Source organism: Topomyia yanbarensis, chromosome 3, assembly GCF_030247195.1.
Source record: "Topomyia yanbarensis strain Yona2022 chromosome 3, ASM3024719v1, whole genome shotgun sequence".
Lineage (NCBI taxonomy): Eukaryota > Metazoa > Arthropoda > Insecta > Diptera > Culicidae > Topomyia > Topomyia yanbarensis.
The window spans coordinates 38,722,134-38,738,347 of record NC_080672.1 but is presented as its reverse complement, the minus strand read 5'-3'; the positions used below and the strand labels follow the sequence as shown (position 1 = coordinate 38,738,347).

Here is a 16,214-nt window from a genome sequence, read left to right as displayed (position 1 = left end):
TCTCGTGATGATGGTTCCGTTCCTTTGCACATCAGTTTTTGGTATCACACTTTCGAGCGCTATGATAAACAGTAGATTAAAGAGTGCATCTTATCTTATTTCAATACATCTAACATCACTTATGAGTCGGATGTCTCTCCGACTGTTTTGACGCTTGTTTTAGACCCATTCAGCGCCATACAAATCAGCCTAATCAGTTTTGTCGGAAAACCATGTTCAAGCGTTATCTGCCACAGCTGCATTTCTTTCACCCAGATCATTCCAATCACGCAGTGGATTGCTTCGTACAGCAGCTACTCCCGGCTTTTTAAAGTTCGACCGGTATTCTGTCCATCTTACCAACGGCCTTATCGTTTCTCGGATAGCCCTTAGCACTTCGTCTACTGTGAGTGGATCCACAGCTGATGCGTCATTCCAAATCCTCATTCGGTTTGTGTATTCTCCAAAGGTTTGTTGTACGCTTTTTCTCCTTACGTGGTTGATCGTTTTGTAGAACTTCCGCGTGTCATTCATCGCAAAGCTTCTCTCTGTCTCAGCGAGTTCAATTTCGTCGTGCCCACGTTTCTTATGTTCTCTCGGTTGCCCATAGCTTACAAATGTAAGTACATATACATCGTTCCCTGTTCTGACGTATAGCCGCTGCAAACATTCGGTTTCTGGCCTCGGTTTTCTCGTCCGTTCCTCTTTGGTACTCAAGGTCGCACCAGACGCTCCGCTAGTTTTCACGTGTGGTACCCAATACTTCCATGGTTGTCTACAGATCACCTCGTTGACATGTTGCCACGCTGCGTTTAAATTATCTCTTGTGGGCTGACCCTCGATTTGTTCATTGAGCTTTCGAGCCTAATCCTGAACAGCACCCTCAGCAGATAGTTGCTGTATTTTTAGTAGCATAGTTATCTCACGCCAGGAGTCTAGAGATGTTGTCTCGAATCATATACATTTGAAACAACATCAGATGTTTCAAACTGTTCTCAACCCCTACTCGACAGTTCTCACAATGCCACGTTACGTTACGGCTTGGTAAGGTCAACCTGGTGTCGAGGGGGGTCAATTGTGGTTGTCTAACGTATTCTTGATGGTCAGATCGATACATTTCAGCTAAAAATCGGCAGACAACCTCAATAGATTATTAGAATAGAATATTCATGAACAAAGAATTAATTTCATTATCGTTTTAGGTAGTAGTGTATTGCAAAATACGCGGGCAAATGCTTGAGAAAAAAAATCATTCAATAACGATATAGAGCACCCGTAAGAAGGAAGGTTTATGATGATGATGATGATAATGATGTAGTGAACCCACCATCAGTGCAAGGGCTACGGCTGCAGATGCTTTTAACAGCAAAGTCAAATGTTGCTAGCAAAAGACTTTCAGTTTATCGCTGTATGAAGTGCCAAAAAAGGTTGGATCCATAATCAGAAGTTTATATACGCACTCCACAGTGACAGAGAATCTCCTTCCAACAATAAAATCCAGACGTTTGAATAGCTGCATTTGCAATACTCGTTAACTGCCGCTAGAAGCATAATTATCCCATGTTTATAGGGATTCCCATAGCACATGGGACAGTTATGCTTCTAGCGGCAGTTAAGAAACTACCTGATGGTTTGTATGAGAAGAGCGCGTTAAACTCACCGCACCGTGACAGATAAGAATACTTACAATAACTGTATAATTCTTTTAGTTTTAGTTTTCACTGTGCACCCAGTTCTAGGCCCGCGGATAAATAAATTCTTCAGAAAAAGACCCAGCTTGTGGTGCAATGAATGTTGAAGACATAGGTTATCGAATACTTCGACTTACTTTTTATTGAACTCTATCGGACCATATCTGATCTTGTTTCGGATTAAAGATAATTCGCTAAGCATTCTACAATTTTTTTTATTTCGATTATAGAGGTTTTAACCTTAAGGTCATTCTCTTCGGGTTAGAAAAATCTCTAATCCTATGTGCGGGGTTGGTATTCGAACCAAGGTGAGCTGCGTACAATGCAATCGATTTATCAACTACGCTGTGCCCGCCCCGTTTTTACAAATTTCTTAAACAACTGACGCAGAAATAATCAGCCGTGATAGATATCTCGTAAGTCGAGTCTTTTATGAAGGGTTACCACGTCTACATGTCCGTTTACATTGTTAAGATCGACGGTGTGGTCACCGATTAGAGTTGATCATGCATGGTGTGAAGTGAGATTTGAAAAGCAATCGCACAAGACGGGACAAAATTGTATGTCTCTTGAAAGTTATTTCGGCGATAAATGTTAAAGCGACCGAATTATTAACAGAAGAGAAAGTAAACAAAAAGAGTCACTCATTGTATACGTCTTTTTGAACAAAAAAACGCTCAAGATTAACACGCAGATACAATCACTCAACGGTCTCCCGTCTAATGTTTGTCGCTGCTGCTTACTAAGCAATACAAAACTCGCTCCGTGTTCCGTTCTCTCGCCGCCACTGTAGTAGATGTGGTACATGAACGAGGTACCCGCTGTTGGGTTTACTACGCGGAATTCTTCTTCTGTGGCGCGCCATCGAACTTCTTGAAGGGCTGCGATCTCCACCTTCAATTTTTGCAGCTCCCGAGCAAGTAGGGCGGCTTTTGCAGGTACCAACACGGATCTGACGTTCCAAGTACCCAGGTCAGCTGCGTATGAGTCATGCACTTTACCAATTACGCTATGACAATTCCCCAATATTTTTTATCGCCGTCGCTGCGACTGTTTATGCATTTTAAATAAACATGCGATTTTAAAAGAAGAAATAGTCATTTAAGTCTATTTTAAACGGTAAATTTAAAAAATAAAAAATGAAACGCAATTCAATGTACAATGGTGGAGAAGCCGTAAGTGTGGTAACTCTGAGCACAAGTTAGTTTTCGCATGCTTAGATGCTTTTAAAGATACTTTTCTTTGTAACGTAATCCCTTTATACTCGCTCCAACGAAAGAAACCTTCCACAACATCAGATGCCTTGCCAGATCATTAACTTGCGAGCTAATGTTGTCTACAAAGAGAAATTTGAATTTAGTTAAATCACCCCTTCTCATGTTTAAGAAGGTAAATTTTTTGACCTTTTGGTCCGGATTTTCTAGGATCCTTTAACACTGCCCTAATGATTTTCGGCGGTAGTTTGGCGTTGTGTGTTCCATTTGGACATTTGCACGATATTTCCTGTCGATTTTGGAATGTGGGGTCTTTGTGTTAGTTCAATCTAACCACTTTGCGTCTTCAACGTTAGTGGAAGTGGATACCATTTCCCCACGTTTCATCTTTTCGCTGTGTTCATGTATCCTGATGAAATTGTCACCACTGAATAATCTATTCTTCCGGTCTAAAACGCTGTCACTGTAATTAGAGAAATTACTGTGTGTGCAAAGAAGCGGCCGAATTGTTATTTACGAAATAATTGACACATTTTAGCATGAATTCAAAAAACAACAAATTAGAACTTAAAAACGGCTTTCGATTATTTTGTGATGACAGCTAATGGAGTTTTCGTTCTACACACATTCATGCACACACTACAAATTTTATTTGTAGATTGACATCATTTATGATATGAAGAGCCATGGTATAGTAAATTCCCCAGTTGCAGTAATACAAGAATACCAGTTATTGAAAATTATTTTTACGATCATCAAGACTACATCGTTCGTTGAACAGACATCATTCCATAACCTGCAAAAGATTAATTTGCCAACAATGGTAATAAAAATAACCAGTTTTCTTTCAAGAACAGTAATTTTGGAGCAGACTCGTGCATGTATTGCATTAAAAACATAGGCAAGCAAACATTTTTTGACGTTCACGTAGTTTCACTTCCTCTAGGGGTTCAAAATTGGTTGGTTACCCTACATACTCCGTAAAAGGTTACTCCAAAATAATTTTATACAAAACGCTGTTAATACAGTAGAAATAATTTATTTTGGTAAAAATTAAATGATATTTACATTTTCATTTGATTGATGCATTGCTTTCAATTGACTTTGTTGTAACTAATAAAACAGACGAGTTAAGTATCAAGGAATTATCCTTCACAATTTGTCTGCATTTAGTGTTTCAGCTGTCTTTCATCGTGCTAATTGAGTTTTGTTCTCGCCTATCACAATCCTGTCTCCCATAACGTCCCATGGATTTTCTATCAAGTCTGGATGAACACTTTTATTCAATGGCATGTTTCTGTCTCTCGCGTCGCTTCAATTTTTTCCCCTAGATGTAGACTGCACGCAGGCACACACACGTACTTCTGCAGCTGCGGTTTCGGGGTCGACCAGTTGCTGCAAACACTGCCGCCGCTGCGGTACTGTGGTGAGCTTTCACTGAAGTCAAGTTTCTAATATCAATTAGGAGGTAATGCTGGCCTTCTTCTATTGGTGATCTGGTCTAGTCAGTTGGTACTGCTATTCATCGGTTCAGTTTCGTCGTGTCATCGTTTGCGCCAGAAAATCCGCGTCAAACCTGACAGCGCGTAGGATAGCCTGAGGAATCGACAATCATTACTCAGATGGTGCGTTGATCGTGGTGAGTTCAGCGTGTGCGGATATTTACCAAGCCCACTTTTTTGATATTGATCCACAACCTTGCAGTGATGTAAGCTTGTGATTGTCAGAATTTCGGTTAAGAAACTTTATTCATATAAGGCATTATTATTTACAACGAATATGATACAGTATTGTCATGGATTTAAAATGAAGCATTAAAGCAGTTTAACCTTTGGCCAGCTGAACGCTGGGCTTGTTGCGGTTTTCCACCAGAGCGATCGCTACTAGTTGCTGATGCTGTTCGGAATCTTCTTCTGTCATTTGACCGTCACCACCCTGAAGATGTTTATGCCCTGCGCTGTAAATATCAAACCATCACCGTAAATTTTGTTTCGCTTATTGTTTTATGTTAAGAACTGATTTGTCATGAGAACAAGCATTGATTCGTTTTGCATACTATGTACACGAAGTGCTCAGTTAGACGAAAACTCCAACTGAAACCAGTTGTAAGCTGTGGTTGATGCCGTGAGTTGTGCACAGTTGAGTTTGATCGAATTGGAATGTTCGACAGGTGAGGCAGAAAAAGGTGCTTTGCGTTAGTAGAAACCAGATGTGTGTTCAGGTTAGAATATTTTTTTGTAGTTTACGTACGAAGAAGTGATCGAACTGAAGATCCACTCCTTCCAGCCCTTATTGTTCTCGTCGATCTTGGCCTCAACGTCCTCGCAGAAGTACTTCCGATCGTGACTTCGGCCACTCTTGGCGTCGCACAATATCCGCTTACGGCACTCGTAGTCGCACTCCGGCCGGACCGGGGAGTTTTTCCAGTAGTGTCTACGATGAGGGGGAGTTTTTTTTATTTGTGTGGATGATATTGATGCAACATAGATTGACTTACTTGTAGTACAGGTCAAATAACTCCTTGTTATCGGTCATATTGCGAATCAGTACGTCCCAATCAGTCGGTCGAAGCCCCCGCATTGCATAGGCCGCTCGGGTTGAGTACAGTTTGTACCAAATTGGATAATCGTACAGGTTGGCTTCCTTCAGATTCATTATCCAGGACTCGTGATCAACTACCAACTGAAAAAAAAATCTTAAATGACTTGTTGATGTTATCTAGTAACTTTTTACGAACCCTCGTGGTATCTTCATGATCTCCATCAATATAGTAAATCCGGTATCCCGGATTCAAATCATTGTATGGTGTTACCGAAGGCCCAATGTAGGCGATACTGGTAGCTCTACCTAGAATGGAACAACTTTTAAACTGAGTCCAAGTAAAAAGTAAACCAAAACAACACTCACTCAAATCATGCGGATCGTAAAACACTTCGAACTCATCAAAGTGCGTATGTCCATAGAACTGTGCTACGATTGTGCTTTCATAGCGAGAAATAATTTTATAGTAATTTCTACTCCAAACCTTCAAACAGTCCGAATGTCCCGGTGGAATATGTCCTATCACGTGAACCTTTTCGTTGGCAAATTCGGCACTCTGCAGTTCGTAGATGAACCACTGTAGCTCCGTCGCCGGGTCGGTGGAATTTAGCAGCAACCACCAGTTTTTATTGTTGCAGTAGTTCATATTGAGTGAGATGATCCGATAACCAGGTCGGACTAGAACCGAGTAGAATGCACCACGCCGCACGGTATGCGATACGCTGGCAGGTAACCACCGTCGCCATTGGACGTCCAGCTCATCGTACAGCCAGGCGATCGAGCTATCAACCTGTTGCACGTACGGTGGAGGAAAACTGTTAACAGGAGCACTCTCGTGGTTTCCAAGTGCCGGAAAGATCGGAATACCGGGAAACTTCTCGGACATCTGCTTCACAGTTTCCTTGAGCACTTTGAGGTTCTCTTCCTTGGTCTGATTCCAAACGTCGTGTGGTGGAAGATCTCCGGTCCAAATGATGAAGTCTATGTCCGAATGAGTCTCGGCAATGTGATTCAGCATGTGATCGACTGTTCGCTGAGGGGTATCACACTTCCGGTAGTCTCCCCATTTGCCGGCAGCACCGTTTGGAGTGGTGGGTCGTCCGTTGGTGAGCCGACAACATAGGGGTTCATTGCAGTCAGCGTTGGAACCTTCTGCGTAGTAAGGATCGTAGTGAGTGTCGGAAAGGTGCAGTACCTTGAACACGGAGGAGGCTTCCTGCGGAAGTGCCAACTCTCGGACTTCAGGTTTTGCCACGGGAGGAAAGTCCACTTCCCATTCGTGGTATGGGTTGTAGATATCTCCACAGGCGTCTCCGATGATGAAACTACAGATTTCGTCCGGACCAATGGTAACTCGCTTCAGGACGTAGATGACTTCCCCTCCGAAGAGTTGGCTTACACCTTCGCAAACACGAGGCGATTGTATTTTGAGGTTTACACAGTATTGGTAGATGGTTTTGATGATTTCTTCTTTACTTTTGCCGGATTTGATGTAGTGTTGAAGTAGTCCTGCGCCAGCTTTGCACGCAGTGCAGGAAACTTGCGACATAACGCTCGTCTCCAGTTCAAAGGCAACCTGCTGCAGGTTGAAGTACTTTATAGTTTTCGTGAGCAGAGGTGGCAGATGTGATTCTTCCTTGTTGTGGTAGAAGAGCGTCCGAGCGGTAGCATTCTCTTTGATCTCCATCAACCGCTTCAGGACTTTATCATCGTGATTATCCGAGTCGATTATTTGGTAGCTAGTCGGTGGTAACCGATGATCGTTGTGTTGATTTTGAAGAAGCGGATGGACACTTCGAGGTACCGATTGTATATTCCAGGTATCCTCTGGCTGCTGCCACTCGACCTGCGGCCGTCGTTGGTTTGGGTTGGACGAACTAAAGATAAACGGGTGAGCTGAAACATTAACATCGATTAGGCTTGGTATGGGTTTAAATGGGTCTACTTACATTGAGCAAGCCGTAGTAGTTCTAGTAGGAACACCAAAACGATCGGAAAATAGTATTGACTCATTCTGCGTGGTTTACTGCTACCATGAGGAGTGAAACAAAAGCGGCGAACTCGTTGATTGATGGACCCGCGATGCAGCTCCAACGTCAGAGTTATGAGTCTGGAACAAAGAAAACAGGAAATTTCAATTGCATGTCGCGAGAGCGCATCGACGGACGAGCTCTCGTAAGAGAGCCATGAGTGTATTTCTTGCAGGAAAACACGTGCTTGAAAGTGAAACTGACAAAACATGATCTCGCGGAGCCTACCGAACAAGGAAAGAAGATAATAATGGCCGCCATCGATCAGGAAGGAAGATATCCCAGATTGGGAAGGTTCAGCTCATTGTTACGAAAAGCGCGGTCTCTCCAAAACCGGTATAAGAAATCCCATCACCGCATAAACGAAACAAAATCAAAGACAATTATACGTTTTATTTGACGGAAGTGAACATCTCTCTCATTACTATACGGTAGTTGTCAAACGTTTGTCACAAGCAGTTAATTACTATGAGAAAGTTTCTGTTCAATCAGCGCAACGTAATTATAATTTTCCGCGAGAGGGAAGTAAGGTAGATTGTGCAAGCCCTTGTTCGTGGAAATGACCTTAATATGAAACTAGTCTTCGCGACAAACTATTAAAGAGTATGCAGGGTAATGGACCTATTTTCACCCTGTTCCTATTATTGGCCTATCCATTCCAAGCCGTCCGGTGAAGCAACATCTTTGTTTATCTGCATTAGGGGAACATGGGGAGACTTGACCAGGTTTTCAGCTAAAACTGCATAAATCTCTAAAAAGGTCTGCAATCCATTAAAAGTCATTGAGATATAATGCGCAAAGTTATTGTGCGTCTTCATGATTTTTTGCAGAATTTTTAATTTAATTTTTGAAAAGTTACAAAAGTTTTTCAGAGGTCGTTTTTTTGGTCAAGTCTCCCCACTGCGGGGAGACTTGACCAAGGCGTGGGGAGACTTGACCAAGAGATTTTTTAAAAATCATAACAAAAAATAATGACATAAAACATACTGTAATTATTTTTTTCCATATTGTCGAGATCTTTAGGTAGCAGTAAAAAATATAAAAGGGTTGCATTTGATAAATTTAGATTTTTTATAATGCATTTCTTTTTATGCATTAACTGTACTGCTTGCATTGCATGTTCACACATCACGAAATCAGTCCTACTATTACTAACTTTGTTTACTAATACTAAAATATAAAGACTTATGTTTGAGGTGGGATTTTTTATGGCGTGATTAACATTAACAGTACATACCCAAAGCATAATAAATATCAGGAATTTTGTATCTTTCTTCAGCTAATTGCCACTTGGTCAAGTCTCCCCATAAAATCTTGGTCAAGTCTCCCCAACATTAGTTATTACGTTCAATGTCATTCAAATTCTAGTAATAACTATTCCAATGTTCCAATTTATGTATAATCATTTCACTGCTTCACAAAGATTAAGATGGTATATTAGTACATTATTAGTAATTAGTAGTCGAGTAGATATGTCCATACAAAGTTTGATAAAAAATTACATCATTTAATGCAAATTTATTAATCACGTAATATTTTCTGTAAGGAAAGGATTTTTCATTCCAAACTTTTAAAGTTACCTTAAGGGATCGAAACAAGTATAAAAATATTTTTGAAAAAATTTTAAGAATCGAATAGAAAACACCATAGCCAAAAATAGAATTTTGCGCTTGGTCAAGTCTCCCCATGTTCCCCTACCTCAAATAGTCGGGTGAAAATTCACTCACACGATCCGAGTTTTCAGTAGCTCAAAAGCTTTCATAAGCTGAACATTTCGTCATGTCCTGGTCTTGTTTGTGATTGTATTGAAGCTTAGGAACTAAAATATTGCTCAGGAACACAAATTGTGTCTCCGTTTTTTGGAGCTAGCGTCAATCTAGCACTAAGTTAGTGTCGGATTCTGAGGAGACGAAGTGGAAACGCAAATTCCATAACTAATTTAAAAATATTGATACTAATTTATAAGCATTGATTGGATTAAAAATCGAGTAAATAAATAAATAGGTCGGTATACTTTGAAATTGCATAAAAATAGGCTCATTACCCTACTCACTCGAGTGCTACACCGAAAAAAACTATTAGTAAAAATTTGATCAGCGTAATTCATCTGAATATCACGAAAACAATAATCACACAAAATATTCATGGCCATCAGTTAAAAATTTTGAGCAAACTTTTTTCTGTGTGTATGGCCTGTGCCGATGCTATTCATAAACATATTGCGAGAGTGTACATCGAAAACATAGTCGTTACTGCATCACGCTAGTTGCCAATTCCAGATCGGAGTGATTCGATCGTATGGCAGTTTTTCGCTTGCGTAATGGATCGACCGGACTGTGTCATGTACCGGACACTAGCTACTGAGTGTACTGCAGATAAGCTGATAGAGCTTCGAGCTAGTCAAACAAGGCATACAGGAGAGAGAAATATGTACACTGTTCACGGCATGTGCGTGGATTACAACTAAATAAGCACGAGAAGAAAAACAATACAATTGGCAACAAACAACTTGTAAAGCAAATAAGTTTTACTTATAAGCACTGTTTTCCTGTTGTTGTTTATGCAGTTCTAATGAATGTAGAATGTCACAACGAGTGAGAAGGCCATAGCAATTCCAGACTCATTACAACGTACCATTCTGCTAGCCGAGATCATTAGTAGATTTCAACGAAAAATTACACACTCAAGCCTTTCAATATCATTTTCAAAGAAATTGACTTCTGAATGCCCACGTTTTGCAACGTTAAAATTTTCCAGCACCCGCTTGCGTAATGTTTACTTGGTGGCCTCATTGCTTTCGTACGAAACTTGATTGAGATACCTGGCTTATTTTGCACACCGACTGCGCCGGATTCACAGTCGACGGCGCTCGAGGTTATATGCCTAGTCGAAAATCGGATGAAATAGCTTTTTCATGTCAAGTTTAACAACATCCATCGAAAGCATCCGTGATTGCCCTTTCGGTCAACAAATCCGACAGACAAATAGGTCAACGGATGCGTCCGATTTGGATTATTTTTTACGTGAAAACCTGTTTGCTATAGGGTGATTTCCCTATGTTGACTTATATTGTTTCGCGAATGGAAGGCACCCAAATTTGAATTACAGTGGTTAAAGCTGCAATAATCAAAAAAGCATTGTATTAAATCCGTTGCTCGTTCAGCGGTATGAAAATTGTGAAAACACGTGTTAAACAAAACGAAAAAAGTGTACCTTGAGTCACTTTTGTCAAGTTAATTTTTGAGCCAGCGCATTGAACAAAAATGACGGACGCTTCTCCTTAGACACATTCCGGAACCGGTTCGGATTTCTGAATAGAGTCAGTATGGATTCCAAACTCAAATGCATCAACCGATTCCGTTTCAATCGGTTTCGGAATCGGTTGTTGCATTTGATCTGGAACCCATACTGACTCCATTCACGATTCCGAATCAAATTCCGAATAGTTTGACCGGGTCTAACCAATGCTTTAAATCGAAAGAATGAGAATATGAATAGTGTTGAAATGGGCTCACAACTCTATACCTTTTTCCCTGACGTGTGATACATAGAAGTGGGTCAACCAAGAAAGTACGGACCTTCAGCGATCCACAAGGAAAAGGTAGAGTGATGAGCAAAAAGAGGGCACATTCCGTAAATAGTGACCCATTAAGGGGTACATCTCGGAGACGAGAAATGAAAACACCGACATAACTGCAAATGAGATGGGATGACGGGATGGTAGGCGAGAAAGCGACATCGTTTTTCTCTGCCCAGTGCGAAACATTGACGATACTGGGCTCCCGGAAACCGGCATCTGATATTCCAGAAATTAAATTATTGCATCCCATGCAAATGTTCATGCTTTAACGCTTCATTTCAATTGACGACGTAGTAAGTAAATTTTTCTTGCGCGTGTATCAAAATGAACCTTTAAGAACGAGTTTTAAGAAATGTGTTTCTTGAATAGTGCGAGTAACTTTTGTCGACCAATGAAAAGTGTCGGTTATTTTCGTTTCCTACAATGAGAAACAAAAATAAGCAGTGTTTATATATTGTTTATTTCCGTTTCTTTTATTTGTAATCGAACATTACAGGAATCAAACTAGAGTTTTGTTGCTATTCACAATCAACAAAAAACATTCAAATTGCTTAAGATATACTCAAAACATGCACCAAACAAAGTCAAAGTACAGCTCAAATACACATAGCAACACCGGTGGGACTACCTGTTAAAAATGCCCGATAGGAAAGGGGATCGTCAGTGGCAACAGCCAGGTCGAGTCCTCGGAATTTGGGGAAGAACCTCGCTATCGTCCACTTTCATACAGGCGAGCGAGTGCGTAAGACGTGTTTCAGTTAAGGGAGTTAGTTAGTTGAATAGAGCGACGAAGCGTCATCGCTATTCAGGACCTTTTTGATACCTATCATAATTTGGGAAGTTTGCGAACTCCGGGAACACACCGCATACGCACCGGCCTAGGTGACGTCACCTATGTCTAACCGCAAAAGACCATCGTTCAGACCTCTGGTCCTCAACGAAAACCGTGTACGAACACTCTCTGGAAAGGCCCTCATTACCAAGGAGAGCCACCCTTACGGTCTGGCAAAAGTCGGTCTCGTCCGTCGCCAACCGATCTCGCCCTCAAAGAAAGCGCCTGTCAGCCACCTCGCTCAGAACGCCTTCTGGGTCTGCCATCTTACCCACCACTACAACGTCGAACCCTACGTCCAAGAACCAACCATCGCCATCTTATACGCTGATCGTGGCAACAGCAATTCCGGCCGGAACCGAAACCGATCAGCGAGCGCTCGCAGGTCCATCTAACTTCCAACAAACCCTATACTACGGTACGTACCAGTCTAGTGAACCCACTGGTGATACCCATAACACCACACAAACATCCTACAAATAAAATCACGGACGTTAAGGAAGTTGAGCGTTTATTCTATAGCACAAGATCCGCGACACCCCTCCAGTTTGCCCAGTAGCGCGCCGACCCTGCGATTAAGTCCGAGACACGTGCGGTTGAAGCATGTCGGTAGCACGATACTTTACTGATAACTGATACTGATAACGAAACAAAATTCACGACATTGAAAAAAATCGAAGCAACTAATAGGAGGAAGAGTTGAACTCTTAACCGGTCCATTTGTGGTCTTCTTTCGGCCCAAGACTAAATCACTGAATCTTCTTCCGCTCGGACAAGATAAAGACGTTGCTAGCCCACTCAAAGCAGGCAGACGATATTGCTTGCTGTAAGCATTTTACGCGGCACTATAACGTGTATATTCCAGCTGTAAAGGTACAATCTGAAGGCGTCGTCACCGATGAGAGTTTGACATGCGAGGATCTGCTGAAGTACGGGGTTGTCCGTTTTAGAGACCGCTTACTTCAGCCAATGAAAATACTTGAGAGCAAGCGTTTGCATTCAGTAGTAGTTGCGGGGGATGGTTCAAAAACGTACCCCCAATCAAACTCTTATCGGGTGACCTTCGCTGTACCGCTTTGCCAAATTACGTCCTCTTGCACAAGTTTCGTTTGCCTGTGCGTCTGTTTGTACCGCGGGTCATGAATTGCACAAAGTGTAAAAATGCACATCTCCGGCGTATTGGGCTCGTGGATAGTGGTATCTGCGCTTGTGGCGACGTGATAACGACATCGAGCACATTGTGTGGGCGTGCACCGAGTACAGTTCCGCCAGGTTTCGGCCAATGGATACCCTGCGGGCCCGAGGAAGACCAACCAACGTCCCGGTTCGAGATGTGTTGGGAAGCCACGATCTCCTCTACATATCCCTCGTATACACCTTCGTAAAAACCATCAATATACAAAATTAACTGCCCCTTCTTATTTTCCTTATCATTCTCAGAAGCGCCCTCTTCCACCTGTACCATACACCCACGATGGTTTGATGCGACTCCAAGGCGACACAAAACATCTCTGTCGAATGAGCTAACAAACACGGGACCTACAGCACAAACATCACACGCACAACTCGAAATGTAGCCGATTCATATCTGAGCCGTACTACGAAATCATGTGGAGAAACCCCTGCCATCCTGAGGAGGACCATCCGGCGTCCCAGTACATGATTCTTCCTTATGATGGCCACCCGAATCTGTAATCCATCCGTTGATCTCCCGATGCCTGAAACTGAATGTTAATAATTTTCTCCCCCTGCCATCTTTGTCCACCCTCCCTCTCCTGGCTCTTATACCCAGATCTTCTTCCCGAAGCATTAAGCTCTTCCTGTCTCTATTATATTATATAATCTCATTGAAAATGCCCAACTCTCTACCACATAAAAATAACTCTTATTAATATCCCAGAATCTTTATAAAATTCAATGACGCCCTCTAGTTATTCCTACTTTTAAAATAGGTGTTCCCCTTAGTTAAACATTATTTGCTCCAATAATCTTTCTGCTAAAAATGTCAAACCGTATTGCATAAAAACAAAATGGGGGTTCAATCTTACGAAAATTATATTACTCCCTTGTGTAGATGTATAAGATGTAATCTTCTAGTTTTCAGTAATTTAAAATGCAAAACAAAACAAAATTGGCACGTTTGAGATAATGCAAACGCGTCTTATCAAATAAACAAATTGAATAAAAAAAACCGTTTTAATCCACCTAGTGGTGTAATTGTGCCTTTCTTATTTATCCAAACTATGATTTAATACCTGACTACGTTCAATATAACATTGTGGAAATGTCTATAACATTCTTATTACACTAAAGCATACAGGAGCTCTCGAATGTCACGAACCTGATAACAAACATGTCGACACTGACACACTTGATACAAACAAAAATATAATATTTAATTAGCTTAAGGCTCAAGTTACTTTGTTTGAGCATGCGTAAGAATTGAACGCTTGGTAGTATGTGTAGGGTAAATTGTGTACAGCTTTGCCGCCGATTTATCCTTATAAAGCATTCATTAATCTCTAAAAGAAGAAAATCAGTCAATTTATTAGATTATCAGGATTCAAATTGTGCAAAATAGTTGGTGGAAAAACAATTTAACGGGCGGGATGGTGCTTTTGAAAAAGTGGCTGTGGTTTTTTCACTACGCAGTTGTGTTGCGTGCCCCGGCACAGTGTGGTGGTGTAACGAAAAATCACCGCCACTTTTTCAAAAGCACCATTCCACCCGGTCAATTGTTTTTCCACCAACTATTTTGCGACTGATATGCTTCTTTTAGAGTTTATAAATGCTTTATACCCAAGTAACCATAAGCATTAAGCCATTGCTCTATATTGGCTATACATTTGCACTAATGTTGCATTTAAACTCCATTACAGCATTAACAACGCGATAAAGCTCCATATTGGCATCAATAATGCTGTTAAGCCGACATATAGCATTTAGAGCAAGCGATAAATATGCGTATATAAAGCTGATACAACGCGTACATGCTTCAAGGATCTTTAAAGCATGTAAGCTTTACAAGTGAATTCAATGCCATAAGAGAGCAAATAAAAAGCTGATATAATGCTATTGTAATGCTGTTGGTTTATTTGTTATGCAACTCTTCTTGAAGATTATATTCGGCATATTTCTTTTCAAAATTTCATTTCAAAATTTCATTTCAAAATTTCAGAAAGCAAACGCAGTGCACTTACCGTGAAGGACGAGGCAAGGTACCTCAGTTCGAGACTTACTAAAGGTAATTTTCGTAAACATTCATATCATGTGAGAACGAAAGCCCATTAAGGATATTCATTACAATGCATTAGAACAGAGTCAATTACGGTTTTAAACAGCATTTTATTTTAATTTTTTTTTTCCTTTTTGCTCATCATACCGAAAGGAAATATAAGAAATGGTTTTAAAACCATGGCGGACAATGACAGCCAGCTGAAGCTTTTTAATAGCATTAGTAGTGCTAATATAAGGCTTTAAAATTTGACATTTGTGCGCTGCCCAAGTAGCATGCTTTGTTTCTGTATAGTATTTGTAACTCTCTTGGTAACAACTATGTTATGGAAAAAGCGCACTTTGTTTGTATGTTGTGCAACATGTTCCTAATTGCAGCAAAATAATGAAAACAATAGCTGTGCCATTTGTCGAGCACTGGGTAGTTGTACATTTCTGTTTTAGGGTGGAATGGCAAACAAAGAGGCATTTGCAACTTGTTAGACTGTTTGTGCAAGTTAGCAAAGTTTCTGATTAGTTTCACAACTGTTATTGATGTTTGCATACTTAACACTATTGGTCAGCTCTATAGTTACATAGTTACACAATCAATTTAAAAACCCTTGGAAATTCTTTTCAAAAATATCCAACAATAAAAAATATTGTGTAGCAGTTGTGCAACATTTAAAACTTTCAACAAGTTGCAATTGCTACTTGGGTGGTGCTATGTAATAGTGGTGACAATTTTGAACGCATTTTTTCCAACGCATACTATCAAGCGTTCAATTCGTGTAGACGCTCTCCGAAAGTTCTTTGAACCTTAATCAGCGTGAGTTCAATGTTGTCATAAATTGAAATGCGGGACGGTGGGAAGGGAAGGTTTATAATTAGTGGGAGGGGGACGATGCGTCGGGAACCACCTAACTTATTTTGGTATCCGGGTGGATGAAGAGAATGCAAATGTGAGGTTGGTTTGAGATGGAGGGGGTGAGAGAGTGCGTGGGGGTGTGGGAGGTTTGAGAGGGGGTGGAGTAAATGGGGTCCAACACCGAATTGCATATTATACCATCCATTTGAGACTAGATTAGTGAAAATTGGTTCAGTCACCACCGAAGTGGCTTTAGTTCTGGAATT

At 41.0% G+C, this 16,214-nt stretch overlaps 1 protein-coding gene across 4 annotated transcripts in view; it reads right to left on the bottom strand.

The window, feature by feature from the left end:
* Window positions 1-3,937: 3,937 nt before the first annotated feature.
* LOC131688822 (sphingomyelin phosphodiesterase) overlaps window positions 3,938-16,214 on the bottom strand; it is a 74,997-nt gene continuing 62,720 nt past the window's right edge. For 2 of the 4 annotated variants that reach the window (XM_058973361.1, XM_058973363.1), the window contains exons 2-7: window positions 7,375-7,535; window positions 5,792-7,321; window positions 5,622-5,731; window positions 5,382-5,566; window positions 5,135-5,317; window positions 4,614-4,841 (exon numbers count right to left, since the gene is read on the bottom strand). In XM_058973361.1, coding sequence (XP_058829344.1) covers window positions 4,709-4,841; window positions 5,135-5,317; window positions 5,382-5,566; window positions 5,622-5,731; window positions 5,792-7,321; window positions 7,375-7,438 — 2,205 coding nt within the window. In that variant the 5' untranslated portion in view covers window positions 7,439-7,535 and the 3' untranslated portion in view covers window positions 4,614-4,708. Of the gene's footprint in view, window positions 4,481-4,613; window positions 4,995-5,134; window positions 5,318-5,381; window positions 5,567-5,621; window positions 5,732-5,791; window positions 7,322-7,374; window positions 7,536-16,214 lie in introns of those variants that run through there. The other 2 variants (XM_058973364.1, XM_058973365.1) reach the window with 2 other exon arrangements.